The sequence below is a fragment of the Pristiophorus japonicus genome, chromosome 12, assembly GCF_044704955.1.
Source record: "Pristiophorus japonicus isolate sPriJap1 chromosome 12, sPriJap1.hap1, whole genome shotgun sequence".
In the NCBI taxonomy this organism is placed as follows: Eukaryota; Metazoa; Chordata; class Chondrichthyes; family Pristiophoridae; genus Pristiophorus; species Pristiophorus japonicus.
The window spans coordinates 184535675-184557225 of record NC_091988.1 but is presented as its reverse complement, the minus strand read 5'-3'; the positions used below and the strand labels follow the sequence as shown (position 1 = coordinate 184557225).

Sequence of the window (21551 nt, the reverse complement as noted above, 5' to 3'; positions counted from 1 at the left end):
GTGCATCATCCGCGCCATGACAGGAGCTGACGACTGCTGGATGGACCACCGCCTAATCCGATCCATCATCAACATAGCCCCAAAGTAGAGGGGACAGCAGAAGCAGTTCCGCAAAAAAGTCAATGCCGGGGCACTTAGAGACCCAGCTAAGAGAGCCCTATACAGCCAGCGCCTCACAGCTAACCTGGCGTGCCTTAATGACCCTGAGATGCTGAATGCCCACAGTGCTTGGTCTGCCCTCCAGGCCTCTATAACCAGTGCCTGTGAAGAGACACTCGGTCACTCAACCACAAAACATCAGGGCTGGTTTCATGAAAATGATCAGGAGATCAAAGAACTAATAGATCACAAGCGCAAAGCATTTCTGAGCCTCAAGCAACAACCCAATTCTGGAGCTGCGAAACAACATTACAGACTGCTCAAGGCTCAGGTTCAACAAAAAACCCGGGACCTAAAGAACAGGTGGTGGATGGAGATACAACAACTGGCCGACAGCCACAATATGCGAGGATTCTTCACTGCAGTCAAGGCCAACTACGATCCAAACTCCCAAGGCCCCACCCCACTCCTGGCCAAGAACGGGGAAATACTCATCAAGGACACCAAGGCTGTCAGGCCCCGATGGAAGGAGCACTTTGAAGATCTCCTCAATCGAGACTCTGCCTTTGACTCGAGTGTTTCCATTCCACACCGCAGCAAGTGACCTGCCACCAACTCAGTGAAACCCCAACGTTGCACGAGGTAGGCAAAGCCATAAAACAGCTGAAGAATAACAAGGCTACGGGTGCGGATGGAATCCCTGCTGAGGCGCTAAAGTATGGTGGAGAGGCGCTGTTGGCGCGGATACATGACCTCATCTCTCATCTCTCTCTGGAGAGAGGAGAGCATGCTGGGAGATCTCAGAGATGCAGTGATTGTGACCATTTTTTAAAAAGGGGCAAGTCCGCTTGCGGCAACTACAGGGGAATCTTCCTGTTATCAGCCACTGGGAAAGTTGTAGCTAGAGTTCTCCTCAATCGACTTCTCCCTGTGGCCGAGGAGCTCCTTTCGGAATCACAGTGCGGATTTTGTCCTCTACGGGGTAGAACAGACATGATCTTTGAAGCGCAACAGCTGCAGGAAAAATGTAGGGAGCAGCGCCAGCCCTTGTACATGGCCTTCTTTGATCTTACAAAGGCCTTTGACATTGTCAACCGTGAGGGTCTATGGAGTGTCCTCCTCCGTTTCGGATGCTCCCAAAAGTTTGTCAGCATCCTTCGCCTGCTTCACGATGACATGCAGGCCGTGATCCTTACCAACGGATCCATTACAGACCCAATTCACATCCGGACCGGGGTCAATTAGGGCTACATCATCGCTCCAACCCTCTTCTCAATCTTCCTCACTGCCATGCTCCACCTCACAATCATCAAGCTCCGCGCTGGAATGGAACTAAACTACAGAACCAGTGGGTAGCTGTTTCACCGACGCCGCCTCCAGGCTAGATCCAAGATCACCCCAACCTCTGTCATTGAGCTGCAGTATGCGGACGACGCCTGCGTCTGTGCACATTCTGAGGCTGAACTCCAGGATATAGGCAATGTATTCACTGAGGCATATGAAAGCATAGGCCTTACACCAGCCTGTCACCGCCGCACAGCATTGCCCTCTAATCATCAAGATTCACGACACGGCCCTCAACAACGTGGACCATTTCCCATATCTCTGGAGCCTCTTATCAACAAAGGCAGACATTGATGCGGAGATTCAACATCGCCTCCAGTGCGCCAGTGCAGCCTTCGGCCGTCTGAGGAAAAGAGTGTTTGAAGACCAGGCCCTCAAATATACCACCAAGCTCATGGTCTACAGGGCTGTGGTAATACCCGCCCTCCTGTATGGATCCGAGGCATGGATGATATATAGAAGGCGCCTCAAGTGCTGGAGATACATCACCAACGATGTCTCCGCAAGATCCTGCAAATCCCCTGGGAGGACAGGCGCATCAACATCAGTGTCGTCGACCAGGCTAACATCCCCAGTATTGAAGCACTGACCACAAGCGATCAGCTTCACTGGGCAGGCCACATAGTTTGCATGCCAGATATGAGACTCCCGAAGCAAATGCTTTATGCGGAGCTCCTTCATGGTAAACGAGCCAAAGGAGGACAGCAGAAACGCTAGAAGGACACCCTCAAAGCCTCCCTGGTAAAGTGCAACATCACCACTGACATCTGGGAGACCCTGGCCGAAGACCGCCCGAGGTGGAGAAAATGCATCCGGGAGGGCGTTGAGCTCTTCACGTCTCAACGCAAAGAGCGTGAAGAGGCCGCCAAGCGCAGGCAGCGGAAGGAGATCTTGGCAAACCAGCCCTACCGACCCCTTCCTTCGACGAATGTCTGTCCCACCTGTGACAGGGTCTGTGGCCCTCGTATCGGACTGTTCAGCCATCAAAGAACTCACTTTGGGAGTGGAAGCAAGTCCTCCTCGATTCCGAGGGACTGCCTATGAATGAAATGAGTTTTGAATTCTGTACCCTTAGAAATAAATCCCAGTGCTTTGTTAGCAATTTTGATTGCTTTGCTGATGTGTGATGCTGCTGCTTATGATTTGTTCACCTTTATCCCTAGATCCTTTTGCTCCTACCCCATTCAATTTCTTTTTTTCTAAGGTGTAGGTGATGTTTCTGTTTTTCCTACTGAAGTGCATCACCTCACATTTATCTGTTAAAGTTCATTTGCCACGTAACTGCCCAATCTGCAGCTTTCTAATGTCGTCTTGTATTATGTTGTAATCTTCCTCAGTGTTAGCTATACTCCCCAGTTTGGTACCATCTGCTAATTTTGATACTGAGTTATTGGGCCCAAATTTCCCCATGATTTGCACCGTGTTTTTTTTGGTGTAACTTGATTTTTCTGGTGTATCTTTTTAGTTGCAAATATGGCCATTTAATTTGGGCCAGTGTGAGTTAGTTAGGTTTTTTGTTAGGTCAGTTTTTTTTCCCAAAAGGGGGCGTTCTCAGCCACTTACACCATTTATGCCAATTTGGCGAGAAAAAAGTTGTACTAAACTAACTTAGAGCAGCGTATGTGTCCACTTTTGTCCGCACAGAAAGACCTTACTTACAGTTAAGGAATCGGCGCAAGTAACTACATTTAAAGCAGCACCGAGCACCAAACAAAGCACAAAAAGTAATAACCAATTAATTAACAAATAAAATAGAAGCAACCCTGCACCTAAAGCACCAAGACCAAAGTAATAAGCAATCAATAAATAAAAAATAAAAAAATAGAAGGAATCCTGCACCTAAACAACATTTCAAGCACCACCAAGCACCAAAGAAAACACAAGCAGTAATAACAATTCAATAAAAAATAAAGAAGCAAAGTAAATAATTAAAGTAACAAATAAAAGTACTGCTTCAAATCCTACCTTAAACTGAAGGCTGGTCATGTTAGAGTCCGTTCGGCCAGGGCAAGGTGCGGGACACCAACAAGCCCGTTGGCCAGGGCAAGAATCGGGAGAACGTGGCAGGATTTTGGGGGGGGGGGGGGTGTTGCCGATGAGGAGGGTTAGAGAAGTCACATGACTGATGGGGGCGGCGGAGAGAACAAAAGACCTTTGGGTTTCTTACCTTGTTTGGGGAGTGAGAAGAGCTGGGCTGTGTGTTGTATTAATGGAACATGATTCAGTTTCAATGTAAAAAATACTTTATTGAAAATTTTAGAATGTACACTTTAGTGTAATAAAATTAATTTTTTATCTAACTACTTTAATATGACTCTAAGATCACTTATAAACTTGTAAAGTTGCAAAACAATTTCAATGTGAAATTAAATAACTTACAAAATGTGAGAACATTTACACTCTAAGATCACTGAAAAACCCTAAGATCACTTAAGTTGTAAAGTTACATCACTTGCAAAACTTCCATTCGAAAAAACTTACAAGAGTAAAATCAACAACAACAAAAACAACAACAGCAAAGAAAGGCTGCACCCATCTCGGATCCACATCTCGGTGAATGTGCACTGCTTCATGGGGGGGGGGTGGTGGTGGTGGGGGTGGTAGAGAGGTGGGTTACAGAGCTTGGATCTCAACAGAGACTAGTGCGGGAATTGCCATGGGAGTGGCAGTGGATTGGCCTGGCTGTGTTCCCTTACTGCAGCAGCTACCTCCCTGATGGCCTGTGCCGTTGTTTCGGTTGCCTGTGACATTCCCTCCGTGATGGCCTGTGCCATCATTCCCGCTGCCTCTGAAATGTCCTCCCTCATGTCCCATGACATTATTGCTATTTCTGCCGTCAGTGTCGTTACCTCATCACCCACCCCCACTGACTGTGTTCACGAGTGATCGGGTAAGCTCATTGGTCTCCACACCCAATACCATCACCTGAGCCACATCTGTTGCACTCTCCAGCTCAGAACAGCGTGGTACATTTCTCCGTGGCCTCGCCCTGGGTCTGTCTAGCGGAATCCCTCCAGTGTGAGGCGCAGGCTGGGAAGGTGTGGCCCTGGGTGTTCCATGCTGCATTCCAGCAGGAGTGAGACCCAAAACCTCGGATGGTGGGGCATTTGAGTGTTCCATACTGCATTCTAGCAGCACTGGGAGACCAGGCTGGGATATTGGGGCACTGAATGATTCAAACTGCATTCCAGCAGCACTGGAACCTGCAACCTCTGGACTTTCAAAAGCACCTAATGTCGGACCAAACCTTAAACCACTATGCAGGGACTGTGCGAGCTGAAACCACGGAATGTCCAACCAGACCCTAAACCACTATGCAGGGATTGGGATGAGCTCAAACCACAGAATGACAAATCAGAAATCATGGAAGTACTTGTCAACGCAAGTTCAAGATTCTCCCTTTCATACCACTCCATGGCCACCCCCTCCCCACTACAAACTAGGTCTGGCTCGCCCGCGTCTGAATCATCTTCTGTATCTTCAGGATTGGCATCAGTTTCTGCAAAATCTAACAGAACAGTCAAATGGTTAGCAACAGAGGCGGGGGCAGGATGGGTGGCATGAGTAGGCACACATGTAGCAGGCCAGGCAGCAGGTTGATTTGAAGGGCCACAAGTAATTTTCAGTACTTACCCTCTCCCTCACGTGTGGGCCCAGCTTGTGCAGTACTGATTGCTTTTTTCCAGGCAGGACCCATCAAAGCAGTGACCATCAGTTCCAAGAGTGTCAGCGGGCGCAGATTTGGCGGGCCTCCTCCTGTTCGAGTTCTTTCCCTTTTGTTGTGCGCCAATTTCTTCTGCAAAGATTAAAACATAACTTGTTAGAGAGAGTGTCTTTCTGCTGGGTGGGACATATATAGATGGTCACATTTACAGATGCAGTTCCATTGACAAATAAAAATATTACTGTTGTGTATGGAGAAAGAGTCAGACTGAACACTGTGAGCTCAAAGTAAAGTGTGACCGTAGTCTTTTATTGCAGGTCACCAGAGTGCCTCTCCAACCTGTGAAGCCTCCTCAAATACCTGTGCTCCCAAGGGATTATGGGATCCCTTGGGAATCCTAGGGCATGAGCCCTCGATCTGGGGCCCTTCTTGCCCTTGTTGATCATCTCTGTGTGAAAGCTGGTGTTGTTGAATCATTTGTTGGGCCCTCGCTGGGCTCCTGTGCAGCTGGTCTTGCTGAGTTGTCTGGTGAGTTGGGCCCTGCAGGGCTGCTGTGGATAATGGGTTCTGCTTTGTGGTTAACCGTGGTGCTGGTTGCCACTGGTGTGTATGTTGGGGGATCAAAAAAGGTAGGATCCAAGGTGGGTTGCTCAGGGTAGTCCGTGAATCTGAGTTTGATTTAGTCCCAGTGTTTCCGGTGAATGAGTCCATTTGAAAGTTTGACCCGAAACACCCTGCTCCCCTCTTTGGCCACGACAGTGCCGGGAAACCACTTGGGACCTTGTCCATAATTTAATACAAATAAAGGATCATTGATTTCAATCTCGTGTGACACATTTGCGCTATCATGGTATGCACTTTGTTGAAGCCGCCTGCTCTCTACCTGTTCATGTAGATCAGGGTGAACTAACGAGAGCCTTGTCTTAAGTGCTCTTTTCATGAGCAGTTCAGCAGGTGGGATCCCAGTGAGTGAGTGGGGTCTCGTGCGGTAGCTAAGCAGGACTCGGGATAGGTGAGTCTGCAGTGAGCCTTCAGTTACCCTCTTCAAGCCTTGCTTGATGGTTTGCACTGCTCTCTCTGCCTGACCATTGGACGCTGGTTTAAACTTGACAGATGTGACATGTTTGATCCTGTTACGGGTCATGAATTCTTTGAACTCAGCACTGTTAAAACATGGCCCGTTGTCGCTCACCAGGACATCGGGTAAGCCGTGAGTGGCAAACATGACCTGCAGGCTTTCAGTAGTGGCAGTGGACGTGCTAGCCGACATTATCTCACATTCAATCCACTTGGAGTATGCGTCTACAATCACAAGGAACATATTATCCAAAAACGAGCCTGCATAGTCGACGTGTACCCTAGACCACGGTTTGGAGGGCCAAGACCATAAACTTAGCGGCGCCTCCCTGGGTGCATTGCTTAACTGAGAGCATGTATTACATTTGTGAATGCAGGACTCTAAGTCTGCATCGATACCGGGCCACCACACGTGGAATCTGGCTATCGCTTTCATCATTACGATGCCTGGATGGGTACTGTGGAGGTCATTGATGAAGGTGTCTCTGCCCTTCTTGGGGACCACTACTCGATTGCCCCACAGAAGGCAGTCTGCCTGTACAGACATTTCACCTTTGCGCTGCTGGAACGGTTTTATCTCTTCCTGCATTTCCACTGGGACGCTGCACCAGCTCCCGTGAAACACAGCTTTTGACTAGAGATAATAAGGGGTCCTGGCTTGTCCAGGTTTTGATCTGCCGGGCTGTGACTGGTGATTGCTCACTCTCAAATGCTTCCATAACCATGGCTAGATCTGCGGACTGCGCCATTTCCACCTCCATGGTGGGCAATGGCAACCCACTGAGAGCATCGGCGCAGTTTTCTGTGCCTGGCCTGTGGCGGATGGCATAGTTGCATGCAGGCCGACGCATTGGTATTTATCCCTTTACTCTCGGAAAACGAGGATATAAGTGGCTTATGGTCAGATTCGAATTTTAGCCCAAACGGGTATTAATGCATTTTCTTTACCCCATAGACACACACTTTTTCAATCATGCTGTAGGCTCTCTCAGCCTTAGACAGACTCCTGGATGCATAAACAACCAGTTGCAGTTTCCCAAAATCATTAGCTTGTTGCAATACACACCCGACGCCATATGACGACGCATCACGTGCTCGTACTAAACACTTACATGAATCATACAACACAAGCAATTTGTTTGAGCATAACAATTTTCTCGCTTTTACAAAGGCATTTTCTTGGCTTTTGCCCCAAGCCCATTCGTCCCCTTTTCATAGTAAGACATGTTCTAGCAGTGTGCTGAGACCCGGTAAGAAGTTACCAAAGTAGTTCAAGAGTCCCATAAATGACCACAGCTCTGTCACGTTCTGTGGCCTCGGTGCGTGCTCAATCGTAGGAGACCTTTACGGTAGCACTGCCGATTACAGGAATCAATTCTTTAGTGTAAGTTCTTAGTTTCATGCAAACTGGAGTTAAGACTAGCCTTGAGGCCTTGTTGCACCACAACCTTTCGAAAGTCTTTTTGCCCATAATGGACTGGCTCGCGCCGGTGTCCAGCTCCATTGACACCAAGAGTCCATTGAGTTCAACATTCAGCATTATCGGGAGACAAGTCATGGTGAATGTGTGCACCCCATGTACCTCTGCCTCTTCTATCTGAGGCTCTGGATCTGTCCTCCTCTGCAACATGGTGGTTTGCAGGTTTAACAGGCTTAGCAGCTTGCCTGCACAGTCGTTGGAGGTGTCCCATTGTTCCATAGCCCTTGCAAATGTACTCTTTGAATCGACATGAATAGAAACGATGATCACCCCCGCAGCGCCAACAAGGTGATAATGGCTTTGCATTCATCACCCTTGATGGTGGACTCTGAGACATCTGCGGACATGCAGCTGCAGGTATGTGTGACCTGCCCTGTACGTTACGATTCGAAAACAACATCACTTTGTTCATAGTACTTGTAGCAGCACTTGTGTGCTGAGCGATTTGCTTCTTCTTGTCACTGGTGGCAATGAACGCCTGAGCTATCGCTATGGCCTTTTCAAGGTTGGGGTCTATGCAGTCAAAAGTTTGCGAAGTATGGTTTCGTGGCCAATGCCAAGTATGAAAAAGTCTCTGAGCATGTGCTTCAAATGTCCTTCAAATTCGCAATGTCCTGCAAGGCATCTTAGCTCAGCGACATAACTCGCCACTTCCTGGCCTTCACACCTTTTGTAGGTGTAGAACCGGTACCTCGCCATCAGAACACTTTCCTTCAGGTTCAAATGCTCTCGGACCATTGTGCGCAAATCGTCATACGATTTCTCCGTGGGTTTCGCTGGAGTGAGCAGATTCTTCATGAGGCCATACGTTGGTGCCCCACAGACAGTGAGGAGGATTGCCCTTCATTTGGCAACGCTCTCTTCCCCATCAAGCCTGAAGGCTTTGTGTCTTAATGCAAGGAGTATCCGCAATAAGGTGGATGAATTAACTGTGCAAATAGATGTTAATAAATATGATGTGATTGGGATTACGGAGACGTGGCTCCAGGATGATCAGGGCTGGGAACTCAACATCCAGGGGTATTCAACATTCAGGAAGGATAGAATAAAAGGAAAAGGAGGTGGGGTAGCATTGCTGGTTAAAGAGGAGATTAATGCAATAGTTAGGAAAGACATTAGCTTGGATGATGTGGAATCTATATGGGTAGAGCTGCAGAACACTAAAGGGCAAAAAACGTCAGTGGGAGTTGTGTACAGACCTCCAAACAGTAGTAGTGATGTTGGGGAGGGCATCAAACAGGAAATTAGGAGTGCATGCAATAAAGGTGCAGCAGTTATAATGGGTGACTTTAATATGAACAAAGATTGGGCTAGCCAAACTGGAAGCAATACGGTGGAGGAGGATTTCCTGGAGTGCATAAGGGATGGTTTTCTAGACCAATATGTCGAGGAACCAACTAGGGGGGAGGCCATCTTAGACTGGGTGTTGTGTAATGAGAGAGGATTAATTAACCATCTCATTGTGCGAGGCCCCTTGGGGAAGAGTGACCATAATATGGTGGAATTCTGTATTAGGATGGAGAATGAAACAGTTAATTCAGAGACCATGGTCCAGAACTTAAAGAAGGGTAACTTTGAAGGTATGAGGCATGAATTGGCTAAGATAGATTGGCGAATGATACTTAAGGGGTTGACTGTGGATGGGCAATGGCAGACATTTAGAGACCGCATGGATGAATTACAACAATTGTACATCCCTGTCTGGCGTAAAAATAAAAAAGGGAAGGTGGCTCAACCGTGGTTATCCAGGGAAATCAGGGATAGTATTAAAGCCAAGGAAGTGGCATACAAATTGGCCAGAAATAGCAGCGAACCTGGGGACTGGGAGAAATTTAGAACTCAGCAGAGGAGGACAAAGGGTTTGATTAGGGCAGGGAAAATGGAGTACGAGAAGAAGCTTGCAGGGAACATTAAGACGGATTGCAAAAGTTTCTATAGGTATGTAAAGAGAAAAAGGTTAGTAAAGACAAACGTAGGTCCCCTGCAGTCAGAATCAGGGGAAGTCATAACTGGGAACAAAGAAATGGCAGACCAATTGAACAAGTACTTTGGTTCAGTATTCACCAAGGAGGACACAAACAACCTTCTGGATATAAAAGGGGTCAGAGGGTCTAGTAAGGAGGAGGAACTGAGGGAAATCTTTATTAGTCGGGAAGTTGTGTTGGGGAAATTGATGGGATTGAAAGCCGATAAATCCCCAGGGCCTGATGGACTGCATACCAGTGTACTTAAGGAGGTGGCCTTGGAAATAGCGGATGCATTGACAGTCACTTTCCAACATTCCATTGACTCTGGATCAGTTCCTATGGAGTGGAGGGTAGCCAATGTAACCCCACTTTTTAAAAAAGGAGGGAGAGAGAAAACAGGGAATTATAGACCGGTCAGCCTGACCTCAGTAGTGGGTAAAATGATGGAATCAATTATTAAGGATGTCATAGCAGCGCATTTGGAAAATTGTGACATGATAGGTCCAAGTCAGCATGGATTTGTGAAAGGGAGATCATGCTTGACAAATCTTCTGGAATTTTTTGAGGATGTTTCCAGTAAAGTGGACAAAGGAGAACCAGTTGATGTGGTATATTTGGACTTTCAGAAGGCTTTCGACAAGGTCCCACACAGGAGATTAATGTGCAAAGTTAAAGCACATGGGATTGGGGGTAGTGTGCTGACGTGGATTGAGAACTGGTTGTCAGACAGGAAGCAAAGAGTAGGAGTAAATGGGTACTTTTCAGAATGGCAGGCAGTGACTAGTGGGGTACCGCAAGGTTCTGTGCTGGGGCCCCAGCTGTTTACATTGTACATTAATGATTTAGACGAGGGGATTAAATGTAGTATCTCCAAATTTGCGGATGACACTAAGTTGGGTGGCAGTGTGAGCTGCGAGGAGGATGCTATGAGGCTGCAGAGTGACTTGGATAGGTTAGGTGAGTGGGCAAATGCGTGGCAGATGAAGTATAATGTGGATAAATGTGAGGTTATCCACTTTGGTGGTAAAAACAGAGAGACAGACTATTATCTGAATGGTGACAGATTAGGAAAAGGGGAGGTGCAACGAAACCTGGGTGTCATGGTACATCAGTCATTGAAGGTTGGCATCCAGGTACAGCAGGCGGTTAAGAAAGCAAATGGCATGTTGGCCTTCATAGCGAGGGGATTTGAGTACAGGGGCAGGGAGGTGTTGTTGCAGTTGTACAGGGCCTTGGTGAGGCCACACCTGGAGTATTGTGTACAGTTTTGGTCTCCTAACTTGAGGAAGGACATTCTTGCTATTGAGGGAGTGCAGCGAAGATTCACCAGACTGATTCCCGGGATGGTGGGACTGACCTATCAAGACAGACTGGATCAACTAGGCTTGTATTCACTGGAGTTCAGAAGAGTGAGAGGGGACCTCATAGAAACGTTTAAAATTCTGACGGGTTTGGACAGGTTGGATGCAGAAAGAATGTTCCCAATGTTGGGGAAGTCCAGAACCAGGGGTCACAGTCTAAGGATAAGGGGTAAGCCATTTAGGACCGAGATGAGGAGAAACTTCTTCACCCAGAGAGTGGTGAACCTGTGGAATTCTCTACCACAGAAAGTAGTTGAGGCCAATTCACTAAATATATTCAAAAGGGAGTTAGATGAAGTCCTTACTACTCGGGGGATCAAGGGGTATGGCGTGAAAGCAGGAAGGGGGTACTGAAGTTTCATGTTCAGCCATGAACTCATTGAATAGCGGTGCAGGCTAGAAGGGCTGAATGGCCTGCTCCTGCACCTATTTTCTATGTTTCTATCTAGCTTGTTGCCACAAATTATTGGTCAAGCCGTTCCACAACAGTTTCCCAATTATTTCCCTCCGAGAATTTTTCCAGGATGCCCACTGTTCTCTGCATCTTTGGGTTCGCTATCTGTATCTCGTCGCCAATTGTTGTGTATGGAGAAAGAGTCAGACTGAACACTGGAAGCTCAAAGTAAAGTGTGACCTTAGTCTTTTATTGCAGGTCTCCAGAGTGCGTCGCTAACCTGTAAAGCCTCCTTCAATACCTGTGCTCCCAAGGGATTATGGGATCCCTTGGGACTCCTGGGGATGAGCCCTCTGGTGGCTGTACAGAGTAAATACAGGTTTACATATATAACAGTTCCGTTAGACAGTATCTTTATGAACTGGGCTGTTTCGTGGAGCGAAAACATTTACTGTCTTCTTTCGTATGATAGTAGCAAAGTAAATCAAATGTCAAAATCTAATTTGGATATCCAGGCCAAAGCTTCTAATGTAACAGCGTGGATATCTTGTAGGCTGCCTGCAAATTCCGTCTGAGGGCAGTGCTCAATGACGTGCTCCAGGGTCTGATTCGGAGCTCCACAGTCGCATGATGGTAATGCTTTAATCTTACACCTATGGAGAAGGTGGCAGCATTGACTGTGACCAGTTTTGAGGTGGTTGATGGTTGTCCACTGTTTGCGAAGAAGGTTTGATCTTAAGGTTGTACTGTGGATCGTCTATAAGGAGTCCATTCCGTATATCGCAGTTCTTCTAAGCATTTTGCCAAGTTAAATGCTCATAGCATGTTGGTTAATGGCAATCCAGAAAATCAAGGCAGGAAAGATGTTTGCAATCACAGATTAAAGAACCAATTAGATCTCGGAATCACATAACCAGGGACCTGCTAGCTTTCAGCTATATTTTTTGCGGTGTCTTGGTCAATCTGGCTGAACCCCTCTCATTCTGCAAAAAAACACTTCCATGGCAGAGATGGTTCCCCACCCATTATATAACCCTAAAAATAAAATTCCTAACCTAATCATGCAGTAAAAATTCAACCATTAAATTTAAAAATAACGCACTGGACCATAACTATGAATTGGGTTCCAATGCTTACTCATTACCTTCCAACCCCTCACCAACATTAGTATGATTTATCCTATAGAGCCTCTGATTCCACCTTCACCCTGCCCCGCCACTCCAGCTCCCAAAAACTCACCATCATCACCCAGCTGGCTGGCTCACTACATTTGGAAGTCCAATGTATCTGCCTGAAGTAAACAAACAAAATGTACATCTGCAGGATTCTGACTCCAATGCAGATGACTACAATGCTCAGAAGTTGCTGCACAATCAGTGCTGCAGCATATGCACAAAGGAATGTTGCCTTTCTTCACAAATGGTGACAGCTCACTATGCGCAAGAGTTGTTCTCTGATCAATGAACTAACTTTCATTTCAGCAGCATGAAAGCCTGGTGAAATGGGGCAAAAAGAAAGGGAGAGAACAAGAACGACAGGCAGGAGAAAGGAAAAGAAAAGCCTATTAGGGACCCAGTTGTGGAGGAATGGGCAGAGACAGACGCCCTTTGGGCTGGAGGAGAAAGACTGAGAGAGACCCTATTTGAAGGAGGGTGGATGGAAAGATAGAGATCATTTTAAGCAAAGGATGAGTGGGGAAAGTCTATTGAGCAAGGACAAAGTGATCCTATTGAGGTAAGGAAGCCATTGTTGTTGGGCTTCGTGACTCGACATTACAAAACCGCTTATCTGACTTAACATGAACAACTGTATAGGAGTTTCACTAGCCCAATCCTGTTGGCAGCAACAACCCATGAGTATCCCATGCACACCCAATTTAACCCTGCGCAATTAGCTTGCGCACTCATTTTATCACCCAGAATCCAAATTTTCTTTTGGTTAATACAACACAAACCAATCAATCCATGGACTGCTATATCATGCATATCTTTCTAAATGCTATCTATTATAACATAAGAACATAAGAAATAGGAGCAGGAGTAGGCCATACGGCCCCTCGAGCCTGCTCCACCATTTAATATAATCATGGCTCATCCGATCATGGACTCAGGTCCACTTCCCTGCCCGCTCCCCATAACCCTTTAATCCCTTATCGGTTAAGAAACTGTCTATCTCTGTCTTAAATTTATTCAATGTCCCAGCTTCCACAGCTCGCTGAGGCAGCGAATTCCACAGATTTACGACCCTTTGAGAGAAGAAATTCCTCCTCATCTCAGTTTTAAATTATGTGATTTTGAGCAATTGCAATTTGATATCAGTTACTCTTTGGATAGTATCTCTTCAATAAACTTCATCCATAATTCAGTGTTCCTTAAAACTTCTTTTGCCTACGGCATAGGAAGATGAAATAATATTTGGGTGTCAGTGTAACACTCCAGCACACTGCTAGTAGTCACAGTTGACACTACTTCACCCAGATTTCAAAAACAACACACAATAATTTGAGGCAAATGAAAACATCTGTGCGTGTTTACTCTGAATGTGCCTTGGAAACATTATTTTGATTTTTAAACAACCAGATTTTATTTGCCAATGGCTGGAATTAAATGTCAATCTGTGAAAGTAGGAAAAATGCCAGTATTCTCAAAATTAAGAATTTATAGCACCAACAACTTGCATTTATATAGCACCTTTAACATAAGAAAACATCCCAAGACAGTTCACAGGAACGTAATCAGACAACAATTGATACCGAGCCAAAGAAGGAGATATTAGGGTGGGTGGCTAAAAGCTTGGTCAAAGAGGTAGATTTTAAAGTGGTCTTAAAGAAGGAGAGAGCTGGAGATGCAGAGAGGTTTATGGAGGGAATTCTAGAGCTTAAAGCCAAGGCAGCTGAAGGCAAGTCCGCTAGTAGCAGGGCAAAGGAAGTGAGGTATGCACCAGGGACCAGAGTTGGAGGAGCACAGAGTTCTTGCAGGGTTGTAGGGCTAGAGGCAATTACAGAGACAGGGAGGGGTGAGTCCATGGAGGTATTTGAACACTAGGATGCAAATTTGAAAATTGAGGCGTTGGTGGATCGGAAGCCAATGTAGGGCAGCAAGCACCAGGCGATGGGTGGGGACTTGGTGCGGGTTAAGATGTGGGCAGCAGTGGTTTAGATGAGCTCAAGCATATGGAAGGAGGAGAATTGGAGGCCAGCCATGGAAAGAATTTGAATAGTCAAGTCTGGGGTTAACAAGCATGGTGCAGTGCAGAATCACCAGAGTGATACCGGGGCTTAAAGTGTTAAATTATCAGAACATGTTGCATAAACCTGGCTTGCATTCCTTTGAGCTTAGAAGGTTGATGGGTGATCTTATTGAGGTATTTTAAACAACAGAATTTGATAGGGCAGATATCGAGAAACTATTTCCTCTGGCAGGAGAATCACCAGACTGATTCCAGGGATGGCAGGACTGACATATGAGGAGAGACTGGATCGACTGGGCTTATATTCACCGCAATTTAGAAGGATGAGAGGGGATCTCGTAGAAACATATAAAATTCTGACGGGACTGGACAGGTTAGATACAGGAAGAATGTTCCCGATGCTGGGGAGGTTCAGAACCAGAGGACACAGTCTAAGGATAAGAGGTAAGCCATTTAGGACTGAGATGAGGAGAAACTTCTTCACTGAGTTGTTAACCTGTGGAATTCCCTACCGCAGAGTTGTTGATGCCAGTTCATTAAATATATTCAAGAGGGAGTTAGATATGGCCCTTATGGCTAAAGGGATCAAGGGGTATGGAGAGAAGGCAGGAAAGGGGTACTGAGGTGAATGATCAGCCATCATATTGAATGGTGGTGCAGGTTCGAAGGGCCGAATGGCTTACTCGTGCACCTATTTTCTATGTTTCTATGTAATACAGAATAAGAGGGCATAATCTTAACGTTAGAGCTAGGCCATTTAGGAGTGCAATAAGGAAGTACTTTTTCTCACAAAAGGTAGTCAAAATCTGGAACTCGCTCCCTCAAAAGGCTGGGTCAGTTGTAACTTTCAAGACTGAAGAGCGAGAGATTTTTGATAATGGTATCGACGGATATGGAGCAAAAGTGGGAGAATGGAGTTGAAGTGCAGATCAACCATTATTTTTGAAAGACCAAAATTGCTCAAAAGGCTGAATGGCCTACTCCTGTACTGTGATATATTTACAGAGCCCAGCATACACGGGTCTTTCTAAAATGGATGCAGCTCCAGAAGTCTCCGGAACTTCTTGGTTCTTGGAAGCTGACTGTTTATTCCCTTTAGTTGCAGTAACACAATACGTCCACATCCACAGTGTGGAGCTACAAACATTACATGTACCAATATTTCTATGGATGTCAGCCAATACAAGAGGTAGTGGAGGGGCCGAGTGAGGTGGAGCTGGATGTGGTCAGCCATGTGGAACCTGATGAATGTCACTACCAAGGGGCACCCTGTAGATGAGAGATAGTAGGGGGCCGAGGACAGGTCCTCAGTTATTTTGACTGGTTCATGCTGCATTAAAAATTATACATTAAATCTTTATTTTAATAGCTTCCCATTTATTTTGCTTTCCTTTTCATTGTATGGAATGAGAAGGAAAGCAATTATGAGAGAATTTGATTTTCATATTATTTACACACCTTAAAACCCATTGGGGAGAAATTCGGTTGATTAGCGCCAGAGAGGGGTGCTAACGGGCTGCTAAACAGCTCCCGCCTGAGCGCCGCACTGTCAGCTCCTGCCGCAAACTTCAGTGAAGGTTTAACGGCGGCGCTGACCGTTTGTGCTGCGCTCGCTAGCCCCGCCCACAGGATGACGTCACCGAGTGCGCAACGCCCCCTGTAGTCCCGCGTTTGCAAAATTGTCTCTTTCGCCTGCCTGGTGCTGAGACCGGCAGGGGAAAGCAGTCGGTCCAGTGACGATGCCGGGGCGATATCAGCCGGAGTGCAAGGTAAGTGCTGAAATTTCCATTTTTCAACTTCTATTTATTTGTTGCAGTAGTGGAGAAGTGTGACTGAAGTTTATTGAAATTTTCACCAGGATTTTTTTTTTCATCATCAGGCGCTGGGATGCCGGCATCCTCACGCCAAAAAAACTGAGTAGGCCTCCTTTAGGACCCTAAGAGGTGTGTGGAATGCTTCTCTTGGTGCTCCACTCTCCCCGGAATATCGCACTTTGAGGCGGTAGACATCGTCCAGCACTATAGGTAGCGCCCCAGCAGCATCACCGTCTCCAAGCTGGCAATACCGAATTTCTAGCCCATCTTTGACCAAGCTTTATTTTGTCCACAGGTCAGCATTGCTATTGCTGAGGAATCCAACGTTCATCTTTCTCTGTCTGTCAGGAGCAACTGAAGCTACACTGATAGCTGGCATGTCTACATTTGGACCCAAGTTCCTTGAATCCCAGTTTAGTCTGAGTGCCTCACAAGCTGCAACCATATTTGGTAAGAATGAAATAACATGATCCTTATTGATACTTGTACCTTTTGCTTCAGCTTTATTAATGGGGTCCAGTGCCGGGAAAGAATATTCACGTCATTTTATTCCCCAGGCAAAAGCTGCACTGCACATTTAACAAACCTGTGTAAATTGCTAAATGGTTTCTGGTGTAGATTCGTAGGGATTTATGCCACTTAATAACTGTCAAGTGAAAATGATGGTGAGGTATAACCACGCTCCTGCTGTCATCCAAAACATATATTATTTTTAAATAGGATTTTAACCTGCTCCATTGTTGGTGGGTATGAAGATATTGGGCACTATTTAATAGTCATGGAGCAATTCACTTTAGGTTATGCTCTTTTTAAAATTTTTTTTTTAAAGTTCTGGGTGACGCTAGCAAGTCTGCTATAGAGTCCATTGAAGGTGTGGGTGGACCTTCTCCTTGAACCATTGTAGCCCTTGTGATGGCACTCCCACAATGTTGGTAGATGGGGAATTCCAGGATATTGACCCAGTGATGATGCAGGAATGGCTATATATGTCCAAATTGGGATGGTGAGTGACTTGACTGAGAATTTGGAGGTGATGGCGTTCCTATGATACTCCTGTTGTCCGCTTTGGTGATAGAGGTCACAGGGTAGAGAGGTGCTGTAGAACTAACCTTAGTGAGTTGCCCAGTGCATTCAGTAGACCATACATGCTGCAGCCAGTGTGCTGGTGACGGAGGGGTGGATATTGAGTCCAGTGGGAGGGGTGCCTATCAAATGAGTTGCATTGCACTCCTTGAGGGTTGCGGCTGCACCCATCCAAGCAGATTGTAAGTAGTCCATCACACCCCTGATTTAAACCTTGTAGGTTGTGATGTGACATTGAGGGGTCAGGAGGTGAGCCACTGGTCACAGAATACCCAACCCCTGCCTTCTCTTGGAGCAACAGTGTTGTTCTGGCTGGTCTAGTTAAGCTTCTGGTCCATGGAGGGGGACTTGGTGATGGTGGCATTGTAGATCAAGAGCAGATGCACGGCTTTCTATTGATTGGTATGCTCTTTACCCTGCACTTATGTAGCATGCAAAGTACCTGTCACTCGTCAGCCCAAGCCTGGTTGTTAGTCAGATCCTGATGCAGGCTGGTACAGGCTGTTTCGTCATCAGTTATTGTAAATGGAGATGAACATGTCAGTACACAGCCATGCTCCTGACATTATTATGGAGGGAAGATCATTGATGAGGCAGTTGAAGATAGTCGGGGTGGAATCACTTGCCTGAGGAGCTCCTGTGAAATGTTCCGTTGCTGCAATGATTGGCCTCTGACAACCACAACCACCTCCATTTATCCACAATTAACTTTGGTTTTGCTGGGACTCCTAGCAGCCATAAATACTGCCTTGATGTCGAGAGCAACACCCGTCGCCTCTCCTCTGATTGATATCTTGGTGTTCAGGTCTGAATCACAACTGTAATGAGGTCTGGCACCAAGTGATTCTGGCAGAACCCAGACGGAGTATTGGTGAGCTGGTTATTAGGAGGAGACTGACGGGGTGGTATTGGCTGGGCTGGATTTGTCCTGTTTTTATGTGTAATAGGTTTTATCTGGGCAATCCCACGTTGTCTGGTAAATGCCAGTGTCATAATTTGATTAAAGGAGCGGCTAACTCCTTCAGTGTACAGGTCTTCAGCACTATAGCTGGGATTTATCGGGGCCTATTTTCTGCTATACCTAGTACACTCAGCCACTTCTTAATGTCACATGGAGTGAACCAAATTGGCTGGACACTTGGAACTATGATGGTGGGGGCCTGTGGAGGAGGTAAATAAGATTGGCCACAGTAATTTTAAATGAGACTTTTGCAAACACTTCAGTTTTTGCTCTCAGATGCTAGACTCCACCATAGTTGAGGATGGGGATGTTCACGGAGCCTCCTGTTAGTTGTTTGGCTGTCCACCACCATTCTCGAGTAGATGTGGTGGGGCTACAGAGCTTTGCTATGATGGCATTTATTGTGGGACTGCATAATTCTAAAGTCTGCTGTTTATGGTGTTGTAACTTCACTAGGATGGTACATCATTCTAATGTATGAATGGTCCTTGATACACCATCTACACTCTCCATTGAACCAGGGTTAATCTTCTGGCTTGACGATAATTGAGGAGTGAGAGATGTGTTGGGCCATGATACAGATTGTTCTGGTGAACAATTCTGCTGCTGCTGGCCCACAGTGCCTCATTGATAGCTGTTTTTGGGTTGCCAGATCTGATTTTAGTCTGTCCCTGTTTGAACTTTTATACCAAAATCCATCTTTTGCTTTCCTGATTGAGTTTGCCTCTGATTCTGGTGATGCACTTCGGTGTATGGCTTCTTCAAATCCTGCTACCTCATGAGAGTTGCTTACCTCTGGCATTTTTGATTTATGCACTACCTCATATCAAGCCATGGTATCTATGCAAGCTGATGGATTTAGTTGGTGTGAGATTTCATTTTGTTTGGTCCCAGGTATGTCACTGTGTGGTATGCACATATCCAGGTTTTTTTTTTTCCTCTTGCCTCTTCTGAACCAAATAGGTTGTTTAGAATTTGACACATTGACCATGCACCTAGCACTACCCACTATGGTTTAAATTCACTTTATTCTGCCTTCCTCTGCTGCAGTTACCGTATATTGTACAGGAGATTCTGATATAATTGTGCAATCTTCAGTGTTATAGGGCTCAATTTTCCTCAAGCCCGTTTTCTGGCCAGAATTACGCCGCTTATTTAGATCCAGAAATGCACCAGAAAAACATGTCCAAACTTTCCCCGATGTTTCTACTGTAATCCGGAGCTGCGCAGCGTGGCCAGTCGCCTCGGGGGGTGGAGCCTGCTGTCTGCACCGAAAAATGCAGCCGGATCTTCTGCGCGTGCGCGGGGAAAAAAACGTACGTTTTTGATGTCGCGGCAATAGATGCGCAGTACAGTTCCGAGTTGGCAATCGAGAGGCCTCCAGAACGGGACCGGGATCTCAAGCGGTGCAGCTAGATATCCAGAATAAGCATAGAGTAAGGAAAGAATGGGATGGTTTATGGTCACTTTTAAGTTGCTTGTAATTAGTTATTCATGGAAATTATAGACATACAGAAAACTGTGGACTTATGTCATGCTCGGTTATTCATTCATGTTATGTAGGTTTGGATGACCATGTAGGACCAAAGAATTCCGATGTGATGTGATGATATAGGATGGGTACTGGATTAAAGGACTTGTAATTTTTGTGACGGTGGGGTTAAATATGACAAAGGGAGATTGTTAAACAGTTGCAAACACTTTATTGATTAGTTGAGTTTGGATTTGTGCTTCTGCCATCACTGAGGAATTATCTGAGTAATGATTCTCCTGATACTTCATGGTCTTTTACCTGCAAAACAGCTACGGCACTTCCTGAGGCATCTCCATGCCCAGGTCTTTCTGGATAAAACAGTTGCTCCCTCCCCCGCCAAACCTCTCCGGTCCCCGAGTGAGTGCTTTCCCCCCGGTGCGCTCCAATTCCCATCCCTAGCCCAGGCCGAAGGGCTTGCGGTAAGGGCGCTCCCTCCCCCGCCAACCCTCTCCGGTCCCTTAGTGAGTGCCGGTCCCGGTCCGCTGTGGCCTCGAGGCCTTCCCAGTCCGCTATGGCCTCCGCTTCCCGCCCCTAGCCCAGGCCGAATGGCCTCCAATTTCCTTATCTGTGCCGATTTCTTTAACTCTCCACAAGGGTTTTCTCGAGAGGCCACATACGCTGGCCTAAGCAGAAATGGAGTAACTATCAGCTGGCCAAAGTTCACTATATGACCAAAATTGGCGTAGGTGGCTGGTTACGTCCCCTTTGGATGGAAAAATAAACTAACCTGAAGAAAACATAACTAATTGAGTTACACTGGTGCAAATTGATTGGGGAAACTGGATTTTTAAGTTAAGCCAGAAAAAGCAACCTGCTCCCAAAAAATGGCGCAAATCACTGGGAAAAATTGAGCCCTTTGTTTTGACATTTGTCCTCAATTTTTTTTGGTGTCATTAACACAAATTGATGAAACAATTAAACAAAAAACTTCAAACTGATATTGCAATAAAGCATAAATATGTGAGAACAAAGGCTTAAGAGCAGACTTCAAATGTAGAATTTTAATAAACCAAGCCATTTCCAAATCGCAGTAACTGATCCGTGAAACTGCTCCATTACTGACCAGACAGGACATGCTGTCATGGTGATTTGTTTTTTGTTTTGTACAAATTAGATGCTTCAAAAGTGTCATTGTGCGCATTGAGTGATTTTTGCAGTCAAGACGATGGTTTATAATACGCTGGATTATACTTTGAACCAATTGTATGATGTAAAATAACTTAAATAACTTTTTATAGTTGAAAAGAAAATGAAACACAGATTCTTGATTGGTGGTGTTTAGTCTTTTAAGTTTAATAAATACATCTAACTCTGATGTTGGCCGGTTTTATACCAAGATTAGTTTCATGATCCAGCAGTTGGTTCTAAGGGCCTTTCTACTCCCCCGTGCTTCCGATGCAGCATTTTTTTTTCCAATCTACTTTGGCTATATTGCAGGGCCCGGCTGAAGAAATACCAAATTATATTTTTTATCCATATTCCCTCAGTTGCTCCCTGTGTGGCATTGAAGATTGTTGTGGTGGATGGTGGCAGTAAGATTGGATTGGAATGGTGTAGTTTCGAGATTTGGAAATGGATGCAACA

The 21551-nt window shown here is 45.9% G+C and overlaps 1 protein-coding gene across 1 annotated transcript in view; it reads left to right on the top strand.

Moving 5' to 3' along the window:
• slco4a1 (solute carrier organic anion transporter family, member 4A1) overlaps window positions 1-21551 on the top strand; it is a 213565-nt gene that overhangs the window by 174665 nt on the left and 17349 nt on the right. Inside the window, exon 8 of the mRNA XM_070895094.1 lies at window positions 16685-16839. Within this exon, the coding sequence (XP_070751195.1) occupies window positions 16685-16839 (155 nt within the window). The remainder of the gene's footprint in view (window positions 1-16684; window positions 16840-21551) is intronic.